At 49.9% G+C, this 20,769-nt stretch overlaps 2 protein-coding genes across 2 annotated transcripts; one reads left to right on the forward strand and one right to left on the reverse strand.

Annotated features, from left to right (window-relative positions):
- Positions 1–957: 957 nt before the first annotated feature.
- Positions 958–1,950, reverse strand: LOC138793322 (olfactory receptor 52A1-like). The gene has a single exon (XM_069971846.1). It carries the CDS (start codon positions 1,948–1,950, stop codon positions 958–960), a length of 993 nt encoding a protein of 330 aa, XP_069827947.1.
- An 11,176-nt stretch (positions 1,951–13,126) lies between these two features.
- On the forward strand, positions 13,127–18,421 carry LOC138793323 (olfactory receptor 52A1-like). The gene is made up of 3 exons (XM_069971848.1): positions 13,127–13,281; positions 15,235–15,279; positions 17,512–18,421. Exons 1-3 carry the CDS (start codon positions 13,127–13,129, stop codon positions 18,419–18,421), a joined length of 1,110 nt encoding a protein of 369 aa, XP_069827949.1.
- The last annotated feature ends 2,348 nt before the right edge of the window (positions 18,422–20,769 follow it).

Consider the following 20,769-nt stretch of genomic DNA (forward strand, 5'->3'; position numbering starts at 1 on the left):
AGCCGTGCCTCTCCGCCTCTCAGCCCTGCCTCTCCGCCTCTCCGCCGTGCCTCTCCGCCTCTCAGCCGTGCCTCTCCGCCTCTCAGCCGTGCCTCTCAGCCGTGCCTCTCCGCCTCTCAGCCGTGCCTGTCCGCCTCTCAACCCTGCCTCTCCGCCTCTCAGCCCTGCCTCTCCGCCTCTCAGCTTTGTCTCTCAGCCGTGCCTCTCCGCCTCTCAGCCTTGCCTCTCAGCCGTGCCTCTCCGCCTCTCAGCCCTGCCTCTCCGCCTCTCAGCTTTGTCTCTCAGCCGTGCCTCTCCGCCTCTCAGCCTTGCCTCTCAGCCCTGCCTCTCCGCCTCTCAACCCTGCCTCTCCGCCTCTCAGCCTTGCCTCTCAGCCGTGCCTCTCCGCCTCTCAACCCTGCCTCTCCGCCTCTCAGCCGTGCCTCTCCGCCGTGCCTCTCCGCCTCTCAGCCGTGCCTCTCCGCCTCTCAGCCGTGCCTCTCCGCCTCTCAGCCGTGCCTCTCAGCCGTGCCTCTCCGCCTCTCAGCCCTGCCTCTCCGCCTCTCCGCCGTGCCTCTCCGCCTCTCAGCCGTGCCTCTCCGCCTCTCAGCCGTGCCTCTCCGCCTCTCAGCCGTGCCTCTCCGCCTCTCAGCCCTGCCTCTCCGCCTCTCAGCCGTGCCTCTCTGCTCAGTGTACAGGAGCAAGGACGCCTTATCTTATCACAGGAGCACCAATCTAATGCGGTTGTAAAACCTTTATTGAATCTGATGATAAATTCAAGTGAATCATCTTGAAGCAAAGTTTGGAAGTTTTGCCCCATCCATTCTCCCATGCAACAAGGCCAAAGTTACCGGAACCATCCATTAATCACTTTATACTTCTATAGTGATTTAGTTATTCCTGTCCTTGATATGAGGAGTATCTGATGCATGACTCCATTTTGAGTTCATCAGGTTGTATAGCAGGTCACTGCAGGTTTTATTGTCGTGAATAACTCATCCTATAATCCATCTTATTGTTTCTTAGGATTTTCCAGATCTCCTCACGGATCAGATTAGTCTTCAGGCCATAGACCAGTGGATTGAGCATGGGGGGAACCAAGAGGTAGATATCGGAGAAGATAATGTGGATATAAGGAGGAATCTTCTTGCCGTATCGGTGGGATAAGAAAGAGAACAGGGCCATGTTGTAAAAGCTCAGAAACACACAGATATGGGGGGTGCAGGTGTTGAACGCTTTCAGACGAGCCTCTTTAGAAGGAAGACGGAAAACGGCACTGAAAATCAGGATATATGATAAGAAGATGAAGAGCAAATCAACTCCAAGAATGGTGAAGGCCACAAATAGGCCATATATGCTGTTCACCCGGATATCGGCGTCTGCGAGCTTCACCACCGCCATGTGCTCACAGTAGGAATGGGCAATGATGTTGGTCTTGAAGGCGGGAAATCTCTTTATCAAAATCAGACAAGGACCAACCAGGACAACCGCCCTGACCAGTAAGATGATGACCAGCCTGAGTATCAGTCTACTAGTTATTATGGAGGTATACCGGAGAGGCTTATATATGGCCACATAGCGGTCATAAGCCATGGAGAGCAAGAACCCTGATTCAATGCTGGTGAAGGAGTGAATGAAGAACATCTGGAGAAGACATCCATTAAAGCTGATGGCTCTGTCATTGAACCAGAGAATGGACAATATTTTGGGGGCAAAGCTCGTACAGAGGAGGCCATCATTGAAGGCCAACATGGAGAGGAATATAAACATAGGCTGGTGGAGTCTGGGAGACATGAAGATGACAACCACCACCATGAGGTTCCCCAGCAAAGCCAATATATAGGTGATACAGAAAGGGATCGAGATCCAGATCTGTTCATGCTCTAATCCCGGAATACCAACCAGTAGGAAGTAGGAGGGATAGAAGGAGGAGTTTACCCTCTTATCCAGCAGTGTGTGGACTTCATACATCACTTCCTGCTGTGGTCTCCCCTCTACAGACTGTGGATGATCCTGTAGGTAAGATACAGGAGAATAAATCAGTATGGACTATGATAACGTGGAATCAATCCAGCTACATGATCTCCTTATAGACCTAGGTGCATTCTAATAACAGACACCTTCCTCCTCTTCTCCAAGGCTTCTCTGTGCTTCTCTCCAATGATCCTGATCAGGGGGACATTGTCTTAACAAAATCCAATTAGGAGCAAAAGGTCATCGGGTAAAGGTCAACCCTTGTGTAGCCAGTAGGGATCAGCTCCATTGCTCTGGATCTGTATTAGTGGTGTTTTCATACAAAATTGGCTAAAGAACATAATCGATAATACAAATAATACAAATCTTGTCGTGTTGTAGATATACTTTCTTATACCCAAAGGGTGACCTGATCGAATGAGCAGGAAAAAGAGGGATTTACTACAGTGACAAGTAAAAGGTTATATAGTTGGGTTATATATATATACCCTTGATAGACCTCTGTTGGGTGAATCTTCAGTGGAGAAGATAAGATCTGGACGTGATTATTGGGCTTTATAGCACTCAATGCCAGTCTGCTGCGTCATACCTGAGTCATCTAGAGTACACAGACCAGCCAATACAGAAGAAATCACAGTGATGGAGAGAGTACACGAAAGGGCAATATTTAGGAGATGTCCGTCATGAAGACTGTAACAATGGTAGAGCAGGACTATCGATAGCAGTGACCTTTCCTGGGACCTATCTGTAGACTCCATCCCTCAGATGTACCCAGGACTTATCATAGGTGTCATGGATGGTGCTCATACTCACTACTCCAAACCTCAGCGCCCTTCTCGCCCTTTGTGTCGGTCATACCTTGCCGCCAGGGAATCTGTGTGTGCCAGTTAAAAATAAACCTAGCAACCCTCTTAACACTATGCAACCTTGTGTTCCAAGGATCTGTTACCACAACCTCCTGCCCATTAGGTACATTCGCTTTAAGTATTACCCATGTATAGGTGCAGGGAAGCCGGTGCCGTAGTCATTTTTTTGAACTGTGGCCCTGTTCCCGTGTACTGCACCATTCAATTCACGGGTACCAGGTCGGGAGTGAAGCACTGGAGGCGGGTGTCCCCAGTGGGAGGAAACCCCCGCCCATCTATTAGAATCAACGGATTTGCGTCGTAGAGGGGCAGGGGTTTCCTCCCACTGGGGGCGCCATACACGGGAACCACGCTGCGGTTTAAAAAAAGAACCGTGGCACCAGTGCTGTTCTATACATGGGCAATGTGGTGCACTACGACCGACCAGTCACTTGTCAGATGGTATTGCGTGACACCACTACTGTGGTGGTGTCATGGCCGCGGTGGCGTCCCGTGCTCCGGGCCGCCGCCGCGACCGCCCTCTTTCCCACGCAGCTGCCGGGGTCCCGGTGCAGGGACCCGGCGCTGTGGTCTGTTCGGCCCCGGGGGGCGCCTCACCTCGTCCCGCTCCGCTCTCCATCTGTGCCGGCTGGCGCGCGCGTCCCCGCCTCCTAGGGCGCGCGCGCGCCGGCTGTCTTAGATTTAAAGGGCCAGTCCGTCCCTAATTGGTAGTTGCACCCAATCACTCCCTATAAATCCCAGCATGCCCTGTCCCTCGTGTTGGAGCTTCTACATGCTTCCCATAGCGTTTGGCCCAGCTCCCTGTTGTTCCTGACCTTAGTCCCTGTCCCTTGTTCCTGTCGTCAGTCCTTGTCCCTAATCCTTGCCCGCTGCCTTCCCATTGTTCCTGAGTCCTGTCCGCCACCTGCGAGCACGTCTTCAGTCCTCTGCCTGTACGATCTCCTGCCTACTGCTCCTGCCACGCCTCGCCTGCCGTCACTAGCAACCAAGCCAGGGGTAGCGACCTGGGGGTCGCCTGCCGCAGCAAGTCCATCCCGCCTTGCGGCGGGCTCTGGTGAAAACCAGCGGCCCCTTAGACTCCGCTCCATGGTGAGGTTAGTGCTATCGCTAGTGACGGTCCAGTGGATCCACTACTCCAGGCGTTACAGGTGGTGGGTCGAAATATAGCTCAGCCAGATGGTATAATGTTGTGACGCCAGTGCCGGTTGGGCACACAGGTATGGAGGGACACCTGCTTTTATTTTATGGTGGCCAGCTATACCCTTTCCACTGTAGTCAGTGACCTGTCGAGCTGTTTGGGGGTCCCTTGGGTACTTATCACGGTGGTCTGGAGTGGATTCGTGACCCACCCGGACTATCGGTATGGCCACCCACAGAAAGAGGAGATGACCCAAGAATGGTGTAGTGGCTGTGTAGGTGCCGGAACAATAATCACTGAGTCCCGTTACCATAAATAAATCTTCTTTACTGTGAGAATACTTTGTACAGTAGCTGATCATAGACTGTAGACGTGACAGAACAGGATCTGCGCTAAGAGCTTAGAGTAGAAGAGCTGAGCGGACTCGTTTGTGTGCTGAGAAGTAGAGTGAGCTGAGAACAGTAAAGAGGAGTTTGTCCTGCAAGTTCAGAGTAGTGGAGATGAGTTTGTGCGTTTGTGTGTCCTAACCCAGGGTAGAAGTGTTCTCTGCCGGAACTTTAAAAGAGGAAGAAGAAGTAGAATACTGAAGAACACTTGAAATAGAGGAATACTTGTGCCCGTGTTTCGACTTTTGTTGTTGTGATACTACCTGTTGCCCTACAGTGTCGATTGACCCGTCCTATTAGGGTGACACAAGCCCCAGATCTTGTTACCTGAGTTGAGCAGGGTGGCTAAATTACCGGGTTACACATGCGCTGCGAGTACGTAGGCTTGTAGCAACTTTGTTCTATCCGGATCAGTCCCTCTTGTTTCAGGATACTGTCCTGCACTTTTAGGGGTGTTCTCTGACTTGTCATCTCCTTAGTGGCTTAGCACTGCATACTAGTAGTAGGAGTAGCTTTGAAGAAGAAAAGAGTCTCTGCCCTGTCCATACATCTGTCCACTACCACACATTAGACTAGACTACTGGAGGGGGGACCTGGCCAAACCAGGGCCCAGCTGGACTACAGCAGGGACCGTCTTGTCTTGCGTCCTCTCTCTACCAAGACTTGGGTAAGACTCACTAAGTGTGGGCATGTACTTCCTCTCCACATGTGACAACTTCCTGCTGGAGATGTAATGTCCCCTGTGAGTGGTGGAGAAGAAAGTGCAAAGAGATAAAGGAGAATAGAGATAGGTGAAGAAGAGAAGAGAGCTCTTATTGGTGCACAGATCATAAACAAACAATAACCCCTTGTTCACTACAGCTGTGAAATATACAAGTGCATATACAGATAATAGCGACATCTAGTGGTAAAACTTAAGCATCACTTCATTACCACGTTAACTTGGAGTACAGGTTTTTGCAAGGGATGTAAAGACTAGCAACACCTGTGGTGGGTACAATGGCTTTAACTCTTGCAGTGCCATTGTCTTGCAGCCTTCCTCCCATTGGTGGCTTCATGTCCTCTCAGTTGGTGCTCAGGTGTCGGGTCAGTTGCCTCGTCTCCAGCCTGCTATACGCTGATATTATTTACCTGCCTATTGCTGTAGCTCTCTTCTTGGATTTTGCATGTTGCCTAGTACCTATAATTATATACTAGGATCCTGGCCTCCTGTCTGTCTACAGTTTTGACCCATCTGGCTATCTCTGACAGTGCTCCTGTCTGGTCGGGTCTTGTTCTGGTCCTGCCATCTCTTCCACGTTCCGAGCCTTAGCGTCTGACTGCCAGATTGTGAATTCTGAAACTATAATTTGGGGATATCCTGCAGCAAACTCCAAACCTCCTCAAAGGGGTTAGAAGTGAAGACTTGGGCTTCCCTAGACCCCACCAGAGACAAACCAGTTGCAGCCTAGGGATCCGCCATCTCAACCTTGAGAATGGTGACAGTAGGAAGAACAGTATACCAAACAGTCACCAGAATAAATGTATAATAGCACGTATCAATGCAAGCAGGTAACAGACAACAAAATCCGACCCTAACTAGCTTTTCTTGAACCTTTCCCTACATCTGTCCCTGAACACTGACCCTAACACCAGACACCCCTGACCCTCAGTGTTCATGAAAATATCCCGGAGGAAAACCCAAATCTGTAAAAACGTGTGGACACGAAGACCAAGATGAGGAAACCACAGAAGAGCAGATGATAAACTACAGAGCAAACACAGCAATTGGGAGGAACAACAGAACCTACATGATAGAGACCACATGAGAGTGAGCCAGGAGCCAACCGGACTGGTTAGGAAGAAAGGTAGGAAGTAGATAAAGAAGGAATGCTGGCTATAACACATATATAATATACACATATAAGATATAATCTGCACCGCACAACTCAGAGTCTCACACTTCAAAGCAACCCTGAGATGAGCAGCATGACCACTGATCCAGAGTAATAGATCTGCAATCACACCATTGTATAACAGGAGAGACAGGAGAAACCCCACAGAAATCCATCAAAAGTTGCGACATCGTTTTGTGGCCTGTAAGGGATATGAGGGAGCTCAGTCTGCTATAATCCCTGCATATAAATACAGCCGGGGCCCCAAGCCTGTCATAGCTGTAATGTCTATCAACCTGTGCCGATAATAATAACGCTTTGGTATACCAAGTATCATCAAGTGTGAGGAAACCCCACACCCACCATGGTGACCCTACACCTCCCTGACCTGAGGACCCCACTCCCACCATGGTGACCCTACACCTGCCCTGACCTGAGGACCCCACTCCCACCATGGTGACCCTACACCTGCCCTGACCTGAGGACCCCACTCCCACCATGGTGACCCTACACCTGCCCTGACCTGAGGACTCTGCTCCCACCATGGTGACCCTACACCTTTCCTGGCCTGAGGACCCCACTCCCACCATGGTGACTCTACACCTCCCTGACCTGAGGACCCCACTCCCACCATGGTGACCCTACACCTTCCCCGACCTGAGGACCCCACTCCCACCATGGTGACCCTACACCTGCCCTGACCTGAGGACTCTGCTCCCACCATGGTGACCCTACACCTTTCCTGACCTGAGGACCCCACTCCCACCATGGTGACCCTACACCTTCCCTGACCTAAGAACCCCACTCCCACCATGGTGACCCTACATCTTCCCTGACCCGAGGACTCTGCTCCCATTATGGGGACCCTAAACCTGCCTTGACCCGAGGACTCTGCTCCCACAATGGTGACCCTACACCTTCCCTGACCTGAGGACCCCACTCCCACCATGGGGAACCTAAACCTGCCCTGACCCGAGAACTCTGCTCCCACCATTGTGACCCTACACCTTCCCTGACCTAAGAATCCCACCCTCACCATGGTGACCCTACACCTTCCCTGACCTAAGAATCCCACCCTCACCATGGTGACCCTACACCTTCCCTGACCTGAGGACCCCACTCCCATTATGGGGACCCTACACCTGTCCTGACCTGAGAACCCCACTCCCACCATGGTGACCCTACACCTGCCCTGACCTGAGAACCCCACTCCCACCATGGTGACCCTACACCTGCCCTGACCTGAGAACCCCACTCCCACCATGGTGACCCTACACCTGTCCTGACCTGAAGACTCTGCTCCCACCATGGTGACCCTACACCTGCCCTGACCTGAGAACCCCACTCCCACCATGGTGACCCTACACCTGCCCTGACCTGAGAACCCCACTCCCACCATGGTGACCCTACACCTGCCCTGACCTGAGGACTCTGCTCCCACCATGGTGACCCTACACCTGCCTTGACCTGAGGACTCTGCTCCCACCATGGTGACCCTACACCTGCCCTGACCTGAGGACCCCACGCCCACTATCTTCTGGCTGCAGCATCCATAGACTCACCTCTACTCTGTACAGATTGACGTCCTGTCTGACTATAAGACTTTATACCTGAGAGACGTCCCGACAGGATTTTCTGTAAAGCTCCAAAGTGATGATCCTCCCGGACTGCCTGGAGCAGAAGATGAGAATCTGGAGACCGTGTAGTGCGGCCCCTGCGGAGACGTCTTCAGAGCCGGATGAGAGTTAACTCTAAACATCTCAGCAATAGAGACAATAGATCCCGTTCTGCTCCGTGATTGTGAGTTTTTGGCTGGAATCACCCGGCAGGGAGGAATGGGCTTCTCTTTCCTGTTGGATCCACTTCTGGTTTTGCCACAAGAGCTGTCGTGTGTGACACCAGCATTAACAAGTTTTTAGCAGCTCAGTGATACTCGGGATTCCATGCTGCTGAACAGGTGTAAACCAGTATGGTCTCCAGTCTAACCATAGCCGTGACTCTGTACACCAGCTGCGGGGAGGCCCCGTCACCTTCCATCCTGGTCACACACTGTGCAGCACTGTGTCTCCGGCTGTCTGGTGCTATAGAAACACCCCCCCCCCCCCTCCATACTGGTGCTATAGAAACTACCCCCCCCCCCTCCATACTGGTGCTATAGAAACACCCCCCCCCCATACTGGTGCTATAGAAACACCCCCCCCCCTCCATACTGGTGCTATAGAACCCCCCCCCCCCATACTGGTGCTATAGAAACCTCATACTGGTGCTATAGAACCCCCATACTGGTGCTATAGAACCCCCATACTGGTGCTATAGAACCCTCATACTGGTGCTATAGAACCCCCATACTGGTGCTATAGAACCCTCCATACTGGTGCTATAGAACCCCCCCCCTCCATACTGGTGCTATAGAACCCTCATACTGGTGCTATAGAACCCCCATACTGGTGCTATAGAACCCTCATACTGGTGCTATAGGACCCCCCATACTGGTGCTATAGAACCCCCATACTGGTGCTATAGAACCCTCATACTAGTGCTATAGAACCCCCCCTTCCCTCCATACTGGTGCTATAGAAACACCCCCCCCCCATACTGGTGCTATAGAACCCCCATACTGGTGCTATAGAACCCCCCCCCCCCCTCCATACTGGTGCTATAGAATCCCCATACTGGTGCTATAGAACCCTCATACTGGTGCTATAGAACCCCCATACTGGTGCTATAGAACCCTCATACTAGTGCTATAGAACCCCCATACTGGTGCTATAGAACCCTCATACTGGTGCTATAGGACCCCCCATACTGGTGCTATAGAACCCCCATACTGGTGCTATAGAACCCTCATACTAGTGCTATAGAACCCTCCATACTGGTGCTATAGAACCCTTATACTGGTGCTATAGAACCCCCCCATACTGGTGCTATAGAACCCCCCCCTCCATACTGGTGCTATAGACCCCCCCTTCCCCCCATACTGGTGCTATACAACCCTCATACTGGTGCTATAGAACCCCCATACTGGTGCTATAGAACCCCCCCTTCCCTCCATACCGGTGCTATAGACCACCCCTCCCCCTCCATACTGGTGCTATAGAAACCCCCCCCCCCATACTGGTGCTATAGAACCCTCTATACTGGTGCTATAGACCCCCCCCTCCATACTGGTGCTATAGAACCCTCCATACTGGTGCTATAGAACCCCCATACTGGTGCTATGGACCCCACATACTGGTGCTATAGAACCCTCATACTAGTGCTATAGAACCCTTCATACTGGTGCTATGGACCCCACATACTGGTGCTATAGAACCCTCCCCATACTGGTGCTATAGAACCCCCATACTGGTGCTATAGAACCCTCCATACTGGTGCTATAGAACCCCCCATACTGGTGCTATAGGACCCCCCATTCTGGTGTTATAGGACCCTCCATACTGGTGCTATAGAACCCTCCATACTGGTGTTATAGAACCCTCTATACTGGTGCTATAGAGCCCTCCATACTGGTGCTATAGAACCCCCCATACTGGTGCTATAGAACCCCCCATACTGGTGCTATAGAACCCTCCTCATACTGGTGCTATAGAACCCCCCCCCCCCATACTGGTGAGATAGAACCCTCCATACTGGTGCTATAGAACCCTCCATACTGGTGTTATTGAACCCCCCATACTGGTGCTATAGACCCCCCCCCCATACTGGTGTTATAGAATTCCCCATACTGGTGCTATAGAACCCTCCATACTGGTGTTATTGCACCCCACATACTGGTGCTATAGAATTCCCCATACTGGTGCTATAGAACCCCCCATACTGGTGCTATAGAACCCTCCATACTGGTGTTATTGAACCCACCATACTGGTGCTATAGAACCCCCCATACTGGTGCTATAGAACCCCCGATACTGGTGCTATAGAACCCCCCATACTGGTGCTATAAAACCCCCCATACTGGTGCTATAGAACCCCCCCTCCATACTGGTGTTATAGAACCCTCCATACTGGTGCTATAGAGCCCCCCATACTGGTGCTATAGAACCCCCCATACTGGTGCTATAGGACCCTCCATACTGGTGCTATAGAATCCCCAATACTGGTGCTATAGACCCCCCCCCCCCATACTGGTGTTATAGAACCCCTTATACTGGTGCTATAGAACCCTCCTCATACTGGTGCTATAGAACCCCCCCCCCCCCCCATACTGGTGCTATAGAACCCTCCATACTGGTGTTATTGAACCCACCATACTGGTGCTATAGAACCCCCCATACTGGTGCTATAGAACCCCCCCATACTGGTGCTATAGAGTTTCCCATACTGCTGCTATAGCCCCCCCATACTGGTGTTATAAAACCCCCCATACTGGTGCTATAGCCCCCCCCCCCCCTCATACTGGTGCTATAGAATTCCCCATACTGGTGCTATAGAACCCCCCATACTGGTGCTATAGAACCCCCCATACTGGTGCTATAGAACCCCCCATACTGGTGCTATAGAATCCCCCCCCCCCTCCATACTGGTGTTATAGAACCCTCCATACTGCTGTTATAGAACCCTCCATACTGGTGTTATTGCACCCCCCATGCTGGTGCTATAGAACCCTCCATACTGGTGCTATAGAACCCCCCCATACTGGTGGTATAGAACCCCCCATACTGGTGATAAAGAACCCCTAATACTGGTGCTATAGAACCCCCCCCCCCCATACTGGTGCTATAGGACCCTCCATACTGGTGCTATAGGACCCCCCATACTGGTTCTATAGGACCCTCCATACTGGTGCTATAGGACCCCTCATACTGGTGCTATAGGACCCCCCATACTGGTGCTATAGGACCCTCCATACTGGTGCTATAGGACCCTCCATACTGGTGCTATAGAATCCCCCATACTGGTGCTATAGACCCCCCCATACTGGTGTTATAGAATTCCCCATACTGGTGCTATAGCCCCCCCCTCCATACTGGTGCTATAGAACCCCCCATACTGGTGCTATAGAACCCTCCTCATACTGGTGCTACAGACCCCCCCCCCCCCCCCATACTGGTGCTATAGAAACCCCCCCCCCCCATACTGGTGCTATAGAACCCCCCATACTGGTGCTATAGAACCCCCCATACTGGTGCTATAGAATTCCCCATACTGCTGCTATAGCCCCGCCCCCATACTGGTGTTATAGAACCCCTTATACTGGTACTATAGAACCCTCCATACTGGTGCTATAGACCCCCCCATACTGGTGCTATAGAATTCCCCATACTGCTGCTATAGCCCCCCCATACTGGTGCTATAGAACCCTCATACTGGTACTATAGAACCCCCATACTGGTGTTATAAAACCCCCCATACTGGTGCTATAGACCCCCCCCCCCCTCATACTGGTGCTATAGACCCCCCTCCCCTCATACTGGTGCTATAGAATTCCCCATACTGGTGCTATAGAATTACCCATACTGGTGCTATAGAACCCCCCATACTGGTGCTATAGAACCCCCCATACTGGTGTTATAGAACCCCCCCCTCTTACTGGTGTTATAGAATTCCCCATACTGGTGCTATAGAACCCCCCCCCCCCCCCCTCCATACTGGTGTTATGGAAACCTCCATACTGGTGCTATAGAATTCCCCATACTGGTGCTATAGAACCCCCCATACTGGTGTTATTGAACCCCCATACTGGTGCTATAGCCTCCCCCATACTGGTGCTATAGAACCCCCCATACTGGTGTTATTGAACCCCCATACTGGTGCTATAGAACCCCCCATACTGGTGATAAAGAACCCCTAATACTGGTGCTATAGAAACACCCCCCCCCCATACTGGTGCTATAGGACCCTCCATACTGGTGCTATAGGACCCCCCATACTGGTGCTATAGGACCCCCCATACTGGTTCTATAGGACCCTCCATACTGGTGCTATAGGACCCTCCATACTGGTGCTATAGGACCCTCCATACTGGTGCTATAGGACCCTCCATACTGGTGCTATAGGACCCTCCATAGTGGTGCTATAGGACCCCCCATACTGGTGCTATAGGACCCCCCATACTGGTGCTATAGGACCCTCCATACTGGTGCTATAGGACTCCCCATACTGGTGCTATAGGACCCTCCATACTGGTGCTATAGGACCCTCCATACTGGTGCTATAGGGCCCCCCATACTGGTGTTATAGAACCCCCCCATACTGGTGCTATAGGACCCTCCATACTGGTGCTATAGGACCCTCCATACTGGTGCTATAGGGCCCCCCATACTGGTGTTATAGAACCCCCCATACTGGTGCTGGACTGGCTACCTCTGATGGTGGACCTGGCTCTGCTTTCCACCATCTTGCACCATGTGATGGTTATACAGTTTCCTATACTGGGACACAGCCGGCCTATTAGCACCATTGTTATGGCCTTATGGTTGTGCCAGTGGTGCAGCCTCGTCACAGCTCACAACTGCCGCCATGTGATCTACTTACTGACTGGCTCCACATGTCAGCCCACACTGGTGGCACTGCCCCCTGCTGCCTATCTTTAGTATAGTCAGTAAAGCGGACATAAAGTAGTATTAAAGGGGTACTCCGGAGAAAAAAATAGTTTCCAAACAAACTGGTTTCAGAAAGTTATACAGATTTGTAGTTTACTTCTATATAAAAATAGTCTTCAGTCTTCCAGTACTTTACAGCTGCTGTATGTCCTGCAGGAAGTGGTGTATTCTCTCCAGTGTAACACAGTGCTCTCTGCTGCCACCTCTGTCCATGTCAGGAACTGTCCAGAGCAGGAGAGGTTTTCTATGGGGATTTGCCGCTGCTCTGGACAGTTCCTGGACTGTTACTCTGGAATACAGCTCTATTGTTAGGGTGTGTTCACACTAAGGAATCAGTGAGGAATTGCAAGTGGAATCTGCACTGCGGATGCCGCCTAAAGTTCCACTTGTCTCAATTCTAAATTCATTGGGCGGAGGGCAGATTGTGCTTGAGAAATCGCCTGAAATCAATGAGACAAGTGGAACTTCAAGCGGCATCCGCAGCGCAGATTCCACTGGTAATCTCCCTGGTGGCCAAGGGGAGTGATAAGGTCTCCTGTTATTCACCTGTCCAGACTCCAGTGTTGTTCTATCCACCTCCTGTGATACCCCCCCGTGATACCCACCTCCTGTGATACCCACCACCTGTGATACCCACCTCCTGTGATACCCCCCCGTGATACCCACCTCCTGTGATACCCACCTCCTGTGATACCCCCCCGTGATACCCACCTCCTGTGATACCCACCTCCTGTGATACCCACCACCTGTGATACCCACCTCCTGTGATACCCACCTCCTGTGATACAACCCCCCCTGTGATACCCACCTCCTGTGATACCCACCACCTGTGATACCCACCTCCTGTGATACCCACCACCTGTGATACCCCCCCGTGATACCCACCACCTGTGATACCCCCCCGTGATACCCACCTCCTGTGATACCCACCACCTGTCATACCCACCTCCTGTGATACCCACCACCTGTGATACCCCCCCTTGATACCCACCTCCTGTGATACCCCCCGTGATACCCACCTCCTGTGATACCCACCACCTGTGATACCCACCTCCTGTGATACCCACCTCCTGTGATACCCACCACCTGTGATACCCACTACCTGTGATACCCACCTCTTTAATACCCACCTCCTGTAAAACTCACCCCCTGGGATACTCACTACCTGTAATACCCACCCCCTACCCACCACCTGTGATACCCACCTCCTGTGATACCCACCACCTGTGATACCCACCTCCTGTGATACCCACCTCCTGTGATACCCACCACCTGTGATACCCCCCGTGATACCCACCTCCTGTGATACCCACCACCTGTGATACCCACCTCCTGTGATACCCACCTCCTGTGATACCCACCTCCTGTGATACCCACCTCCTGTGATACCCACCTCCTGTGATACCCACTACCTGTGATACCCACCTCTTTAATACCCACCTCCTGTAAAACTCACCCCCTGTGATACTCACTACCTGTGATACCCACCCCCTATAAAACCCACCTCCTGTATTACCCACCACCTGTGATACCCACCTCCTGTGATACCCACCCCCTGTGATGCCCACTACCTGTGATACCCACCTCCTGTGATACCCACTACCTGTGATACCCACCCCCTGTGATACCCACCTCCTGTGCTACTCACTACCTGCATACCCACCCCATGTGATACCCACCCCCTTTGATACCCACTACCTGTAAAACCCACTACCTGTGATACCAACCTCCTGATACCCACCTCTTGTGATACCCACCCCCTGTAATACTGACCTCTTTAATACTCACCTCCTATAAAACCCACCCCCTGTAATACCCACCTCCTGTGATATCCACCTCCTGTTATACCCACTACCTGTGATACCCACCCCTTGTGATACTCACTACCTTTGATACCCACCTCCTGATACCCACCTCTTGTTATACCCACCTCCTGTAATACTCACCCCCTGTCATACTTACTATCTGTAATACCCACCCCCTGTTATACCCACCTCCTATAAAACCCACCCTGTTATACCCACCTCATATGATACCCACCCCCTGTAATACTGGCCTCTTTTATACCCACCTCCTGTAATGCTCACTCCTTGTGATACTCACTCCTATGATACCCACCTCCTATAAAACCCCCCCTGTGATATTCACCCCCTGTGATACCCACCTCCTATAATACCCACCCCCTGTGATATTCACCCCCTGTGATACCCACCTCCTATAATACCCACCTGTGATACTTACCCCCGTTATACCTACCTCCTATAATACTTACCCCCTGGGAGCAGAGCAGGTAAGCATTGCCTCCCTACAGCCCCAGCATCATAGTGAGCTTTTATGTACACCTGAATAACCAATGTTGGTGGAGGGGCCAAATATTTTCTAGAAGCCCATAAGACTTCCCTGGCCATACGAGTGAGATACTACAGCAGTGCCCCGGCCTAAATGATTGACGCATTACTGTGAGTCTCGGTACAGCAGAGTGCTATTCTTTCACTCTCAGGTCACTCATCCTTGGGACATTCCTAGAAAACAGGTTCCAGCTTTCCACTCCCAAAAACCAGTCTTAGTGATAGTAGATTGTAAGCTCTTACGGTAAGGGATGCCCTCCCCAGGTAACCATATAGCGGTACACATGCAGACACAATACCCTGCAGTATACCTAGAAAAAAAAATCTCCAGATTCTTGTCCTCTGCTCCGTGCAGTCCGGGAGGATCATCACGTTGGAGCTTTACAGAGAAACCTGTCGGGACGTCTCTCAGGTATAAAGTCTTGTAGTCAGAGCGGCCGTCAGATCTGCACAGAGTACAGGTGAGTATATGGATGCTGCAGACAGAATGTAGTCATGTACGGTGGGTTCAGGTCTCTTAGACAGTCATGTGTTTTGGCTTCAGGTCTCTTTGATAGTCACAGTTGGTGGTTCAAATGTCTTCGATGGTCACATATGTTGGATTCAGATCTCTTCAATAGTCATGTTTGTTGAGTTCAGATCTCTTCGATAGTCATGTTTGTTGGGTTCAGCTCTCTTCATTAGTCATGTTTGTTGGGTTCAGGTCTCTTCGATAGTCATGTTTGTTGGGTTCAGGTCTCTTCGATAGTCATGTTTGTTGGGTTCAGGTCTCTTCGATAGTCATGTTTGTTGGGTTCCGATCTCTTCGATAGTCGTGTTTGTTGGGTTCCGATCTCTTCATTAGTCATGTTTGTTGGGTTCAGATCTCATCATTAGTCATGTTTGTTGGGTTCAGGTCTCTTCGATAGTCATGTTTGTTGGGTTCAGGTCTCTTCGATAGTCATGTTTGTTGGGTTTCCGATCTCTTCATTAGTCATGTTTGTTGGATTCAGATCTCTTCAATAGTCATGTTTGTTGGGTTCAGATCTCTTCGATAGTCATGTTTGTTGGGTTCAGATCTCTTTAATAGTCATGTTTGTTGAGTTCAGATCTCTTCGATAGTCATTTTTGTTGGGTTCCGATGTCTTCTTTAGTCATGTTTGTTGGGTTCAGATATCTTCATTAGTCATGTTTGTTGGGTTCCGATCTCTTCATTAGTCATGTTTGTTGGGTTCAGATCTCTTTGATAGTCATGTTTGTTGGGTTCAGATCTCTTCGATAGTCATGTTTGTTGGGTTCAGGTCTTTTCTATAGTCATGTTTGTTGGGTTCCGATCTCTTCATTAGTCATGTTTTTGGGTTCAGATCTCTTCGATAGTCATGTTTGTTGGGTTCAGATCTCTTCAATAGTCATATATGGTGGGTTCAGGTCTCTTCGATAGTCATGCATATTGGATTCACTTTGAGGAACATTGTCCTTACATAGGGGCCTCAATACTATTGTCCCTCTGTAATTTGCATCATCATATGGATGTATTTATGGGGGACTTTCTGTTTCATCAGCTAGTTGGGGGTACACGCAGGCTCTAGCTTCTATTGGGGGGGACCAGAAGGTCCCTCTCCTCCTTGTTAGCGTTATGACACATAGTCAGGGGTCCTGTGTAGAGGCGTTGTGTTTGGGCTCCGGTTCTGCATGCACAATGAGCGAAGACCAGATAATCTATGAATCTGGAACATCTGTGAATAAAGATGATTTATAACCTGATCCTCTGCTCCTGACAGTGAGTAGACTTCCCCTCCATGTCTTTATTGGCCTTGCTGTGTGCACTTATGATGGAGCAGAAAGGGCCAAAACAAAACTGTTCTCACAAAGATGGAGGCGACAATTGTCCACAATGGTACTGAAGAATCCAGAGTCCAGTGGCTTTACACCCCTCCATCTGATGTTTGGCATTGTGCTTGGTGGTGTAAGGTTTACATGCAGCTCCTTAGCCATGAAGCTCCTGATGGGTACAGTTTTTGAACTCATGTAAACTTTACATGGTCTCCACTTCATGGCTGAATTGCTGTAGTTCTGTTATATGCCAGGGATAGGGAACTTTCGGCCCTTCAGCTGTTGCAAAACTACAATTCCCATCATGCCTGGGCAGTCAAATCTGTAGCTTTGGCTGCCCAGTCATGATGGGAATTGTAGTTTTGCAACAGCTGGAGAGCTGAAGGTTCCCTATCCCTGCTATACACCCATGGTGATGGGACTGGCTCAGGAGTTGTTAAGGCCCAATACTTTGTCCATATAGTGCATCTACCTTTCACATATTTCTCATCTCTATAATAACATAAAATCTATGAAGAACACAAGAGCAAAAAGTGATGCATGGAGTCCACACCCTGCAGGAGAAGATGATAAACTCCTCCTACTATCCCTCCTACTTCCTACTGGTTGGTATTCCGGGATTAGAGCATGAACAGATCTGGATCTCGATCCCTTTCTGTATCACCTATATATTGGCTTTGCTGGGGAACCTCATGGTAGTGGTTGTCATCTTCATGTCTCCCAGACTCCACCAGCCTATGTTTATATTCCTCTCCATGTTGGCCTTAAATGATGGACTCCTGTGTACAAGCTTTGCCCCTAAAATATTGTCCATCTTCTGGTTTAGTGACAGAGCCATCAGCTTTAATGGATGTCTTCTCCAGATGTTCTTCATTCACGCCTTCACCAGCATTGAATCAGGGTTCTTGCTCTCCATGGCTTATGACCGCTATGTGGCCATATATAAGCCTCTCCGGTATACCTCCATAATAACCAGTAGACTGATACTCAGGCTGGTCATCATCTTACTGGTCAGGGCGGTTGTTCTGGTTGGTCCTTGTCTGATTTTGATAAAGAGGTTTCGCGCCTTCAAGACCAACATCATTGTCCATTCCTACTGTGAGCACATGGTGGTGGTGAAGCTCGCTGATGCTGATATCCAGGCCAACAGTATCTTTGGTCTATCATCTGCTTTCATCATTGTTGGCGGGGATTTGCTCTCCATCTTCTTATCATATATCATGATTTTCAGTGCCGTTTTCCGTCTTCCATCTAAAGAGGCTCGTCTGAAAGTGTTTAACACCTGCACCCCCCATATCTGTGTGTTTCTGAGCTTTTACAACATGGCCCTGTTCTCTTTCTTATCCCACCGATACGGCAAAAAGATTCCTCCTTATATCCACATTATCTTCTCCGATATCTACCTCTTGGTTCCACCCATGCTCAATCCACTCATCTATGGGACAAAGACAAATCTGATCCGTCAGGAGATCTGGAAAATCCTAAAGATTTTACGGTTTTGAAAACTTTTGCAAATAAGAGGTTGTCTGGGAAGGAGAAGACAGCTGAAGCCTCTTGCTCCCTGGTGCTCACCAAGCCTTGTGAGATGTGAAGGGAGCGGATGCATGCCCAAATCATTGTGGTTTTGCCCGCAAGGGTTATGCCCCTGTGATATGCTTACTTTCGAGATGTGGAATCACAGGAAGTGAGCGCCACGGAGCAGAAGGCTGCGGGCATCTTCAACTATCCAGAAAACCCCTTTAAGTGTTTGTGAGTTATTGGAGGGGAGTCTTGTTTAAGACCCTCATCTCTTGGCCAGTGTGGGCTCAGCTATCAGTTACATTTATGACTTTGTGTCTCCTGGGGATTAAAAGGGCACAAGGTTGATCCATTGCCTTTAATGGTTGGACTTCATGCCTCCTGAGTCATCTGATCATAGATCATCTCAAACCAATGGTGGACAAATAGCTGGGGAGTCAGCAGAGAATTTCATCCACCCATGGGTACAGGATCTATGCATCTGATGTGGGGTCTTTGAGGACAGGGGCTCCAGCTTTGGCACAGGTCCCCTACACTCTACAAACAACACATCGCTAAAACTCCATGAAAATGACCTATAGTTCATTGGAGCAATCATTCAACATCCTGCCTGGGAGCACATGGACATAAAGAACACAAACTCCCCGAAATCTTACCTTGTTGAGGGGGTATCAAATGATTTGCCTCCTCCAGGAAGGAGTGATCTTCTCTTTCTCTGAGAGGGGGTGAATTTCAAGTCAGAGAAAAGAAATTTCACAAGAACCGCGTTGCCTTAGCGGTATCTTGTAAAGGAATCCGCCTGGGACCAGAGCTCCAGGGATATCACCTCTCATCTCTGCACAGACCTGCATCCTGCTACAGGACACTGCAGCTCACCAGCCATGAGGCCTAGAAGTCAGGGTCCGGCTCTGTGCGTTTCCAGTGTGGAGTCCAGAGCTGTTGGGCATGTAACAACACCAGCACCTTAAAGTGTACCTGTCGTTATAGAAAAAACTTCTGACACAGAGACATGCAAAAAGTTTTGATCAGTCCGGGATCAGTTTTGTTCAGACCTGTACCAATTGGGAGAACGGGTGGGGAGAGGACTATGACCAGGTGCCTAAGTATTTACATTTTTAAAATGAAATAGAAATTGAAATAAAATTTGTCCAACTCAACTTACAAAAAAACAAACACATTTTGAATAAAAATTACATTATATGCCATCAAATTTAAAATTTTATTCCAAGGGTCACACCAGACTCTCGCCCACTTTGGATGCTTCACTATTGTCCATCATGCCTGGCATGGATACTGTCTTTGTCGTCATTGTGACACTCACCTTCTCATAGAGAGTCAAAAAAGGATTGAGAGTGCGTTCTGCAAGGTCCCGGGCCTCTTAGGACTGTATTGTTATCGTCACTACCACCAAGAATTGATAAGAGGGTCCCACCAGGCCCGGCCACACCTGTGTCAGGGTGCTTACGCCTGATGCCATTCAGACTTACAACTTCCTTGTAGGCGCCTTGTTTTTTTCCTTAATTAAAGGAGAAGTCCGGCAATTTTTAAAATCCATCAGCCGGCAGGGAGAATATGATAACAAGTACTAACTTACCTCTCCCCGTGCCCACGGTGAGTGGCAGGAGCGGCCCTGAGACCCCCGCCAGAAGGCATTCTACCTAAAGTTGTGATGACGTCAGGACTCAGGAAAAGGCCTGTCCCAGCTGATGGACCCCCACCTCAGCCAATCAGTGACTGGTGGGGGTCCTGAGACTGGTCCTACTGCTTACTACGGGCACAGGGAGAGGTAAGTTCCTACTTATTATCAAAATTCCCCCCTGCCTATGCCGGCTACCGAAATTTGAGGAACTACTACGACTATAACTTAACAAAAAACTGAAATTGTAATTTACACAAAATTTGTCAAAATTAAATTTCAAGTTAAAATTGGTAAATTTAAAACTTTTTTTGTAAAATAACGGCCATTTTTAATATAGCGTGTGAACATAGCCTTAAAGTATAAAACATACCATCTGTCCAATGTGGCCAGCCAGAGGTTGAGCGTGGAGAGGTGTGCGTGCAGCGTCCACAATCTTAGAGGTTCCTATTCAGCCTCCTGCAGTACGTAGAAGTAGTGGAGGGCTCATCAGGGTGGGAAACTTTGTGCCCATGCTAACCCTCCCTTTGCCACTTTCTCCACCTGGACCTTGTATTCCCCAGTGTCCCTGCTCTCAAAGCCAATGGGCCATACAGCAGGTTGGGCACCCAGTAATCAGCACTGCGGCACCCAGTAATCAGCACTGCGGCCCCCAGTAATCAGCACTGCGGCACCCAGTAATCAGCACTGTGGCAC

The sequence above is a fragment of the Dendropsophus ebraccatus genome, chromosome 5, assembly GCF_027789765.1.
Source record: "Dendropsophus ebraccatus isolate aDenEbr1 chromosome 5, aDenEbr1.pat, whole genome shotgun sequence".
Lineage (NCBI taxonomy): Eukaryota > Metazoa > Chordata > Amphibia > Anura > Hylidae > Dendropsophus > Dendropsophus ebraccatus.

What these genes read in the sequence shown, in the direction of transcription:
- LOC138793323 (XM_069971848.1), top strand. Translation starts at nt 13,127, where the DNA reads ATGCCGCCTAAAGTTCCACTTGTCTCAATTCTAAATTCATTGGGCGGA. An exon ending in CTCCCTGGTGGCCAAGGGGA is followed by an intron (nt 13,282 to 15,234) that starts GTGATAAGGTCT and finishes GTCTCGGTACAG; the next exon opens with CAGAGTGCTATTCTTTCACT. An exon ending in GTCACTCATCCTTGGGACAT is followed by an intron (nt 15,280 to 17,511) that starts TCCTAGAAAACA and finishes CTACTATCCCTC; the next exon opens with CTACTTCCTACTGGTTGGTA.
- LOC138793322 (XM_069971846.1), bottom strand. Translation starts at nt 1,950, where the DNA reads ATGTATGAAGTCCACACACTGCTGGATAAGAGGGTAAACTCCTCCTTC.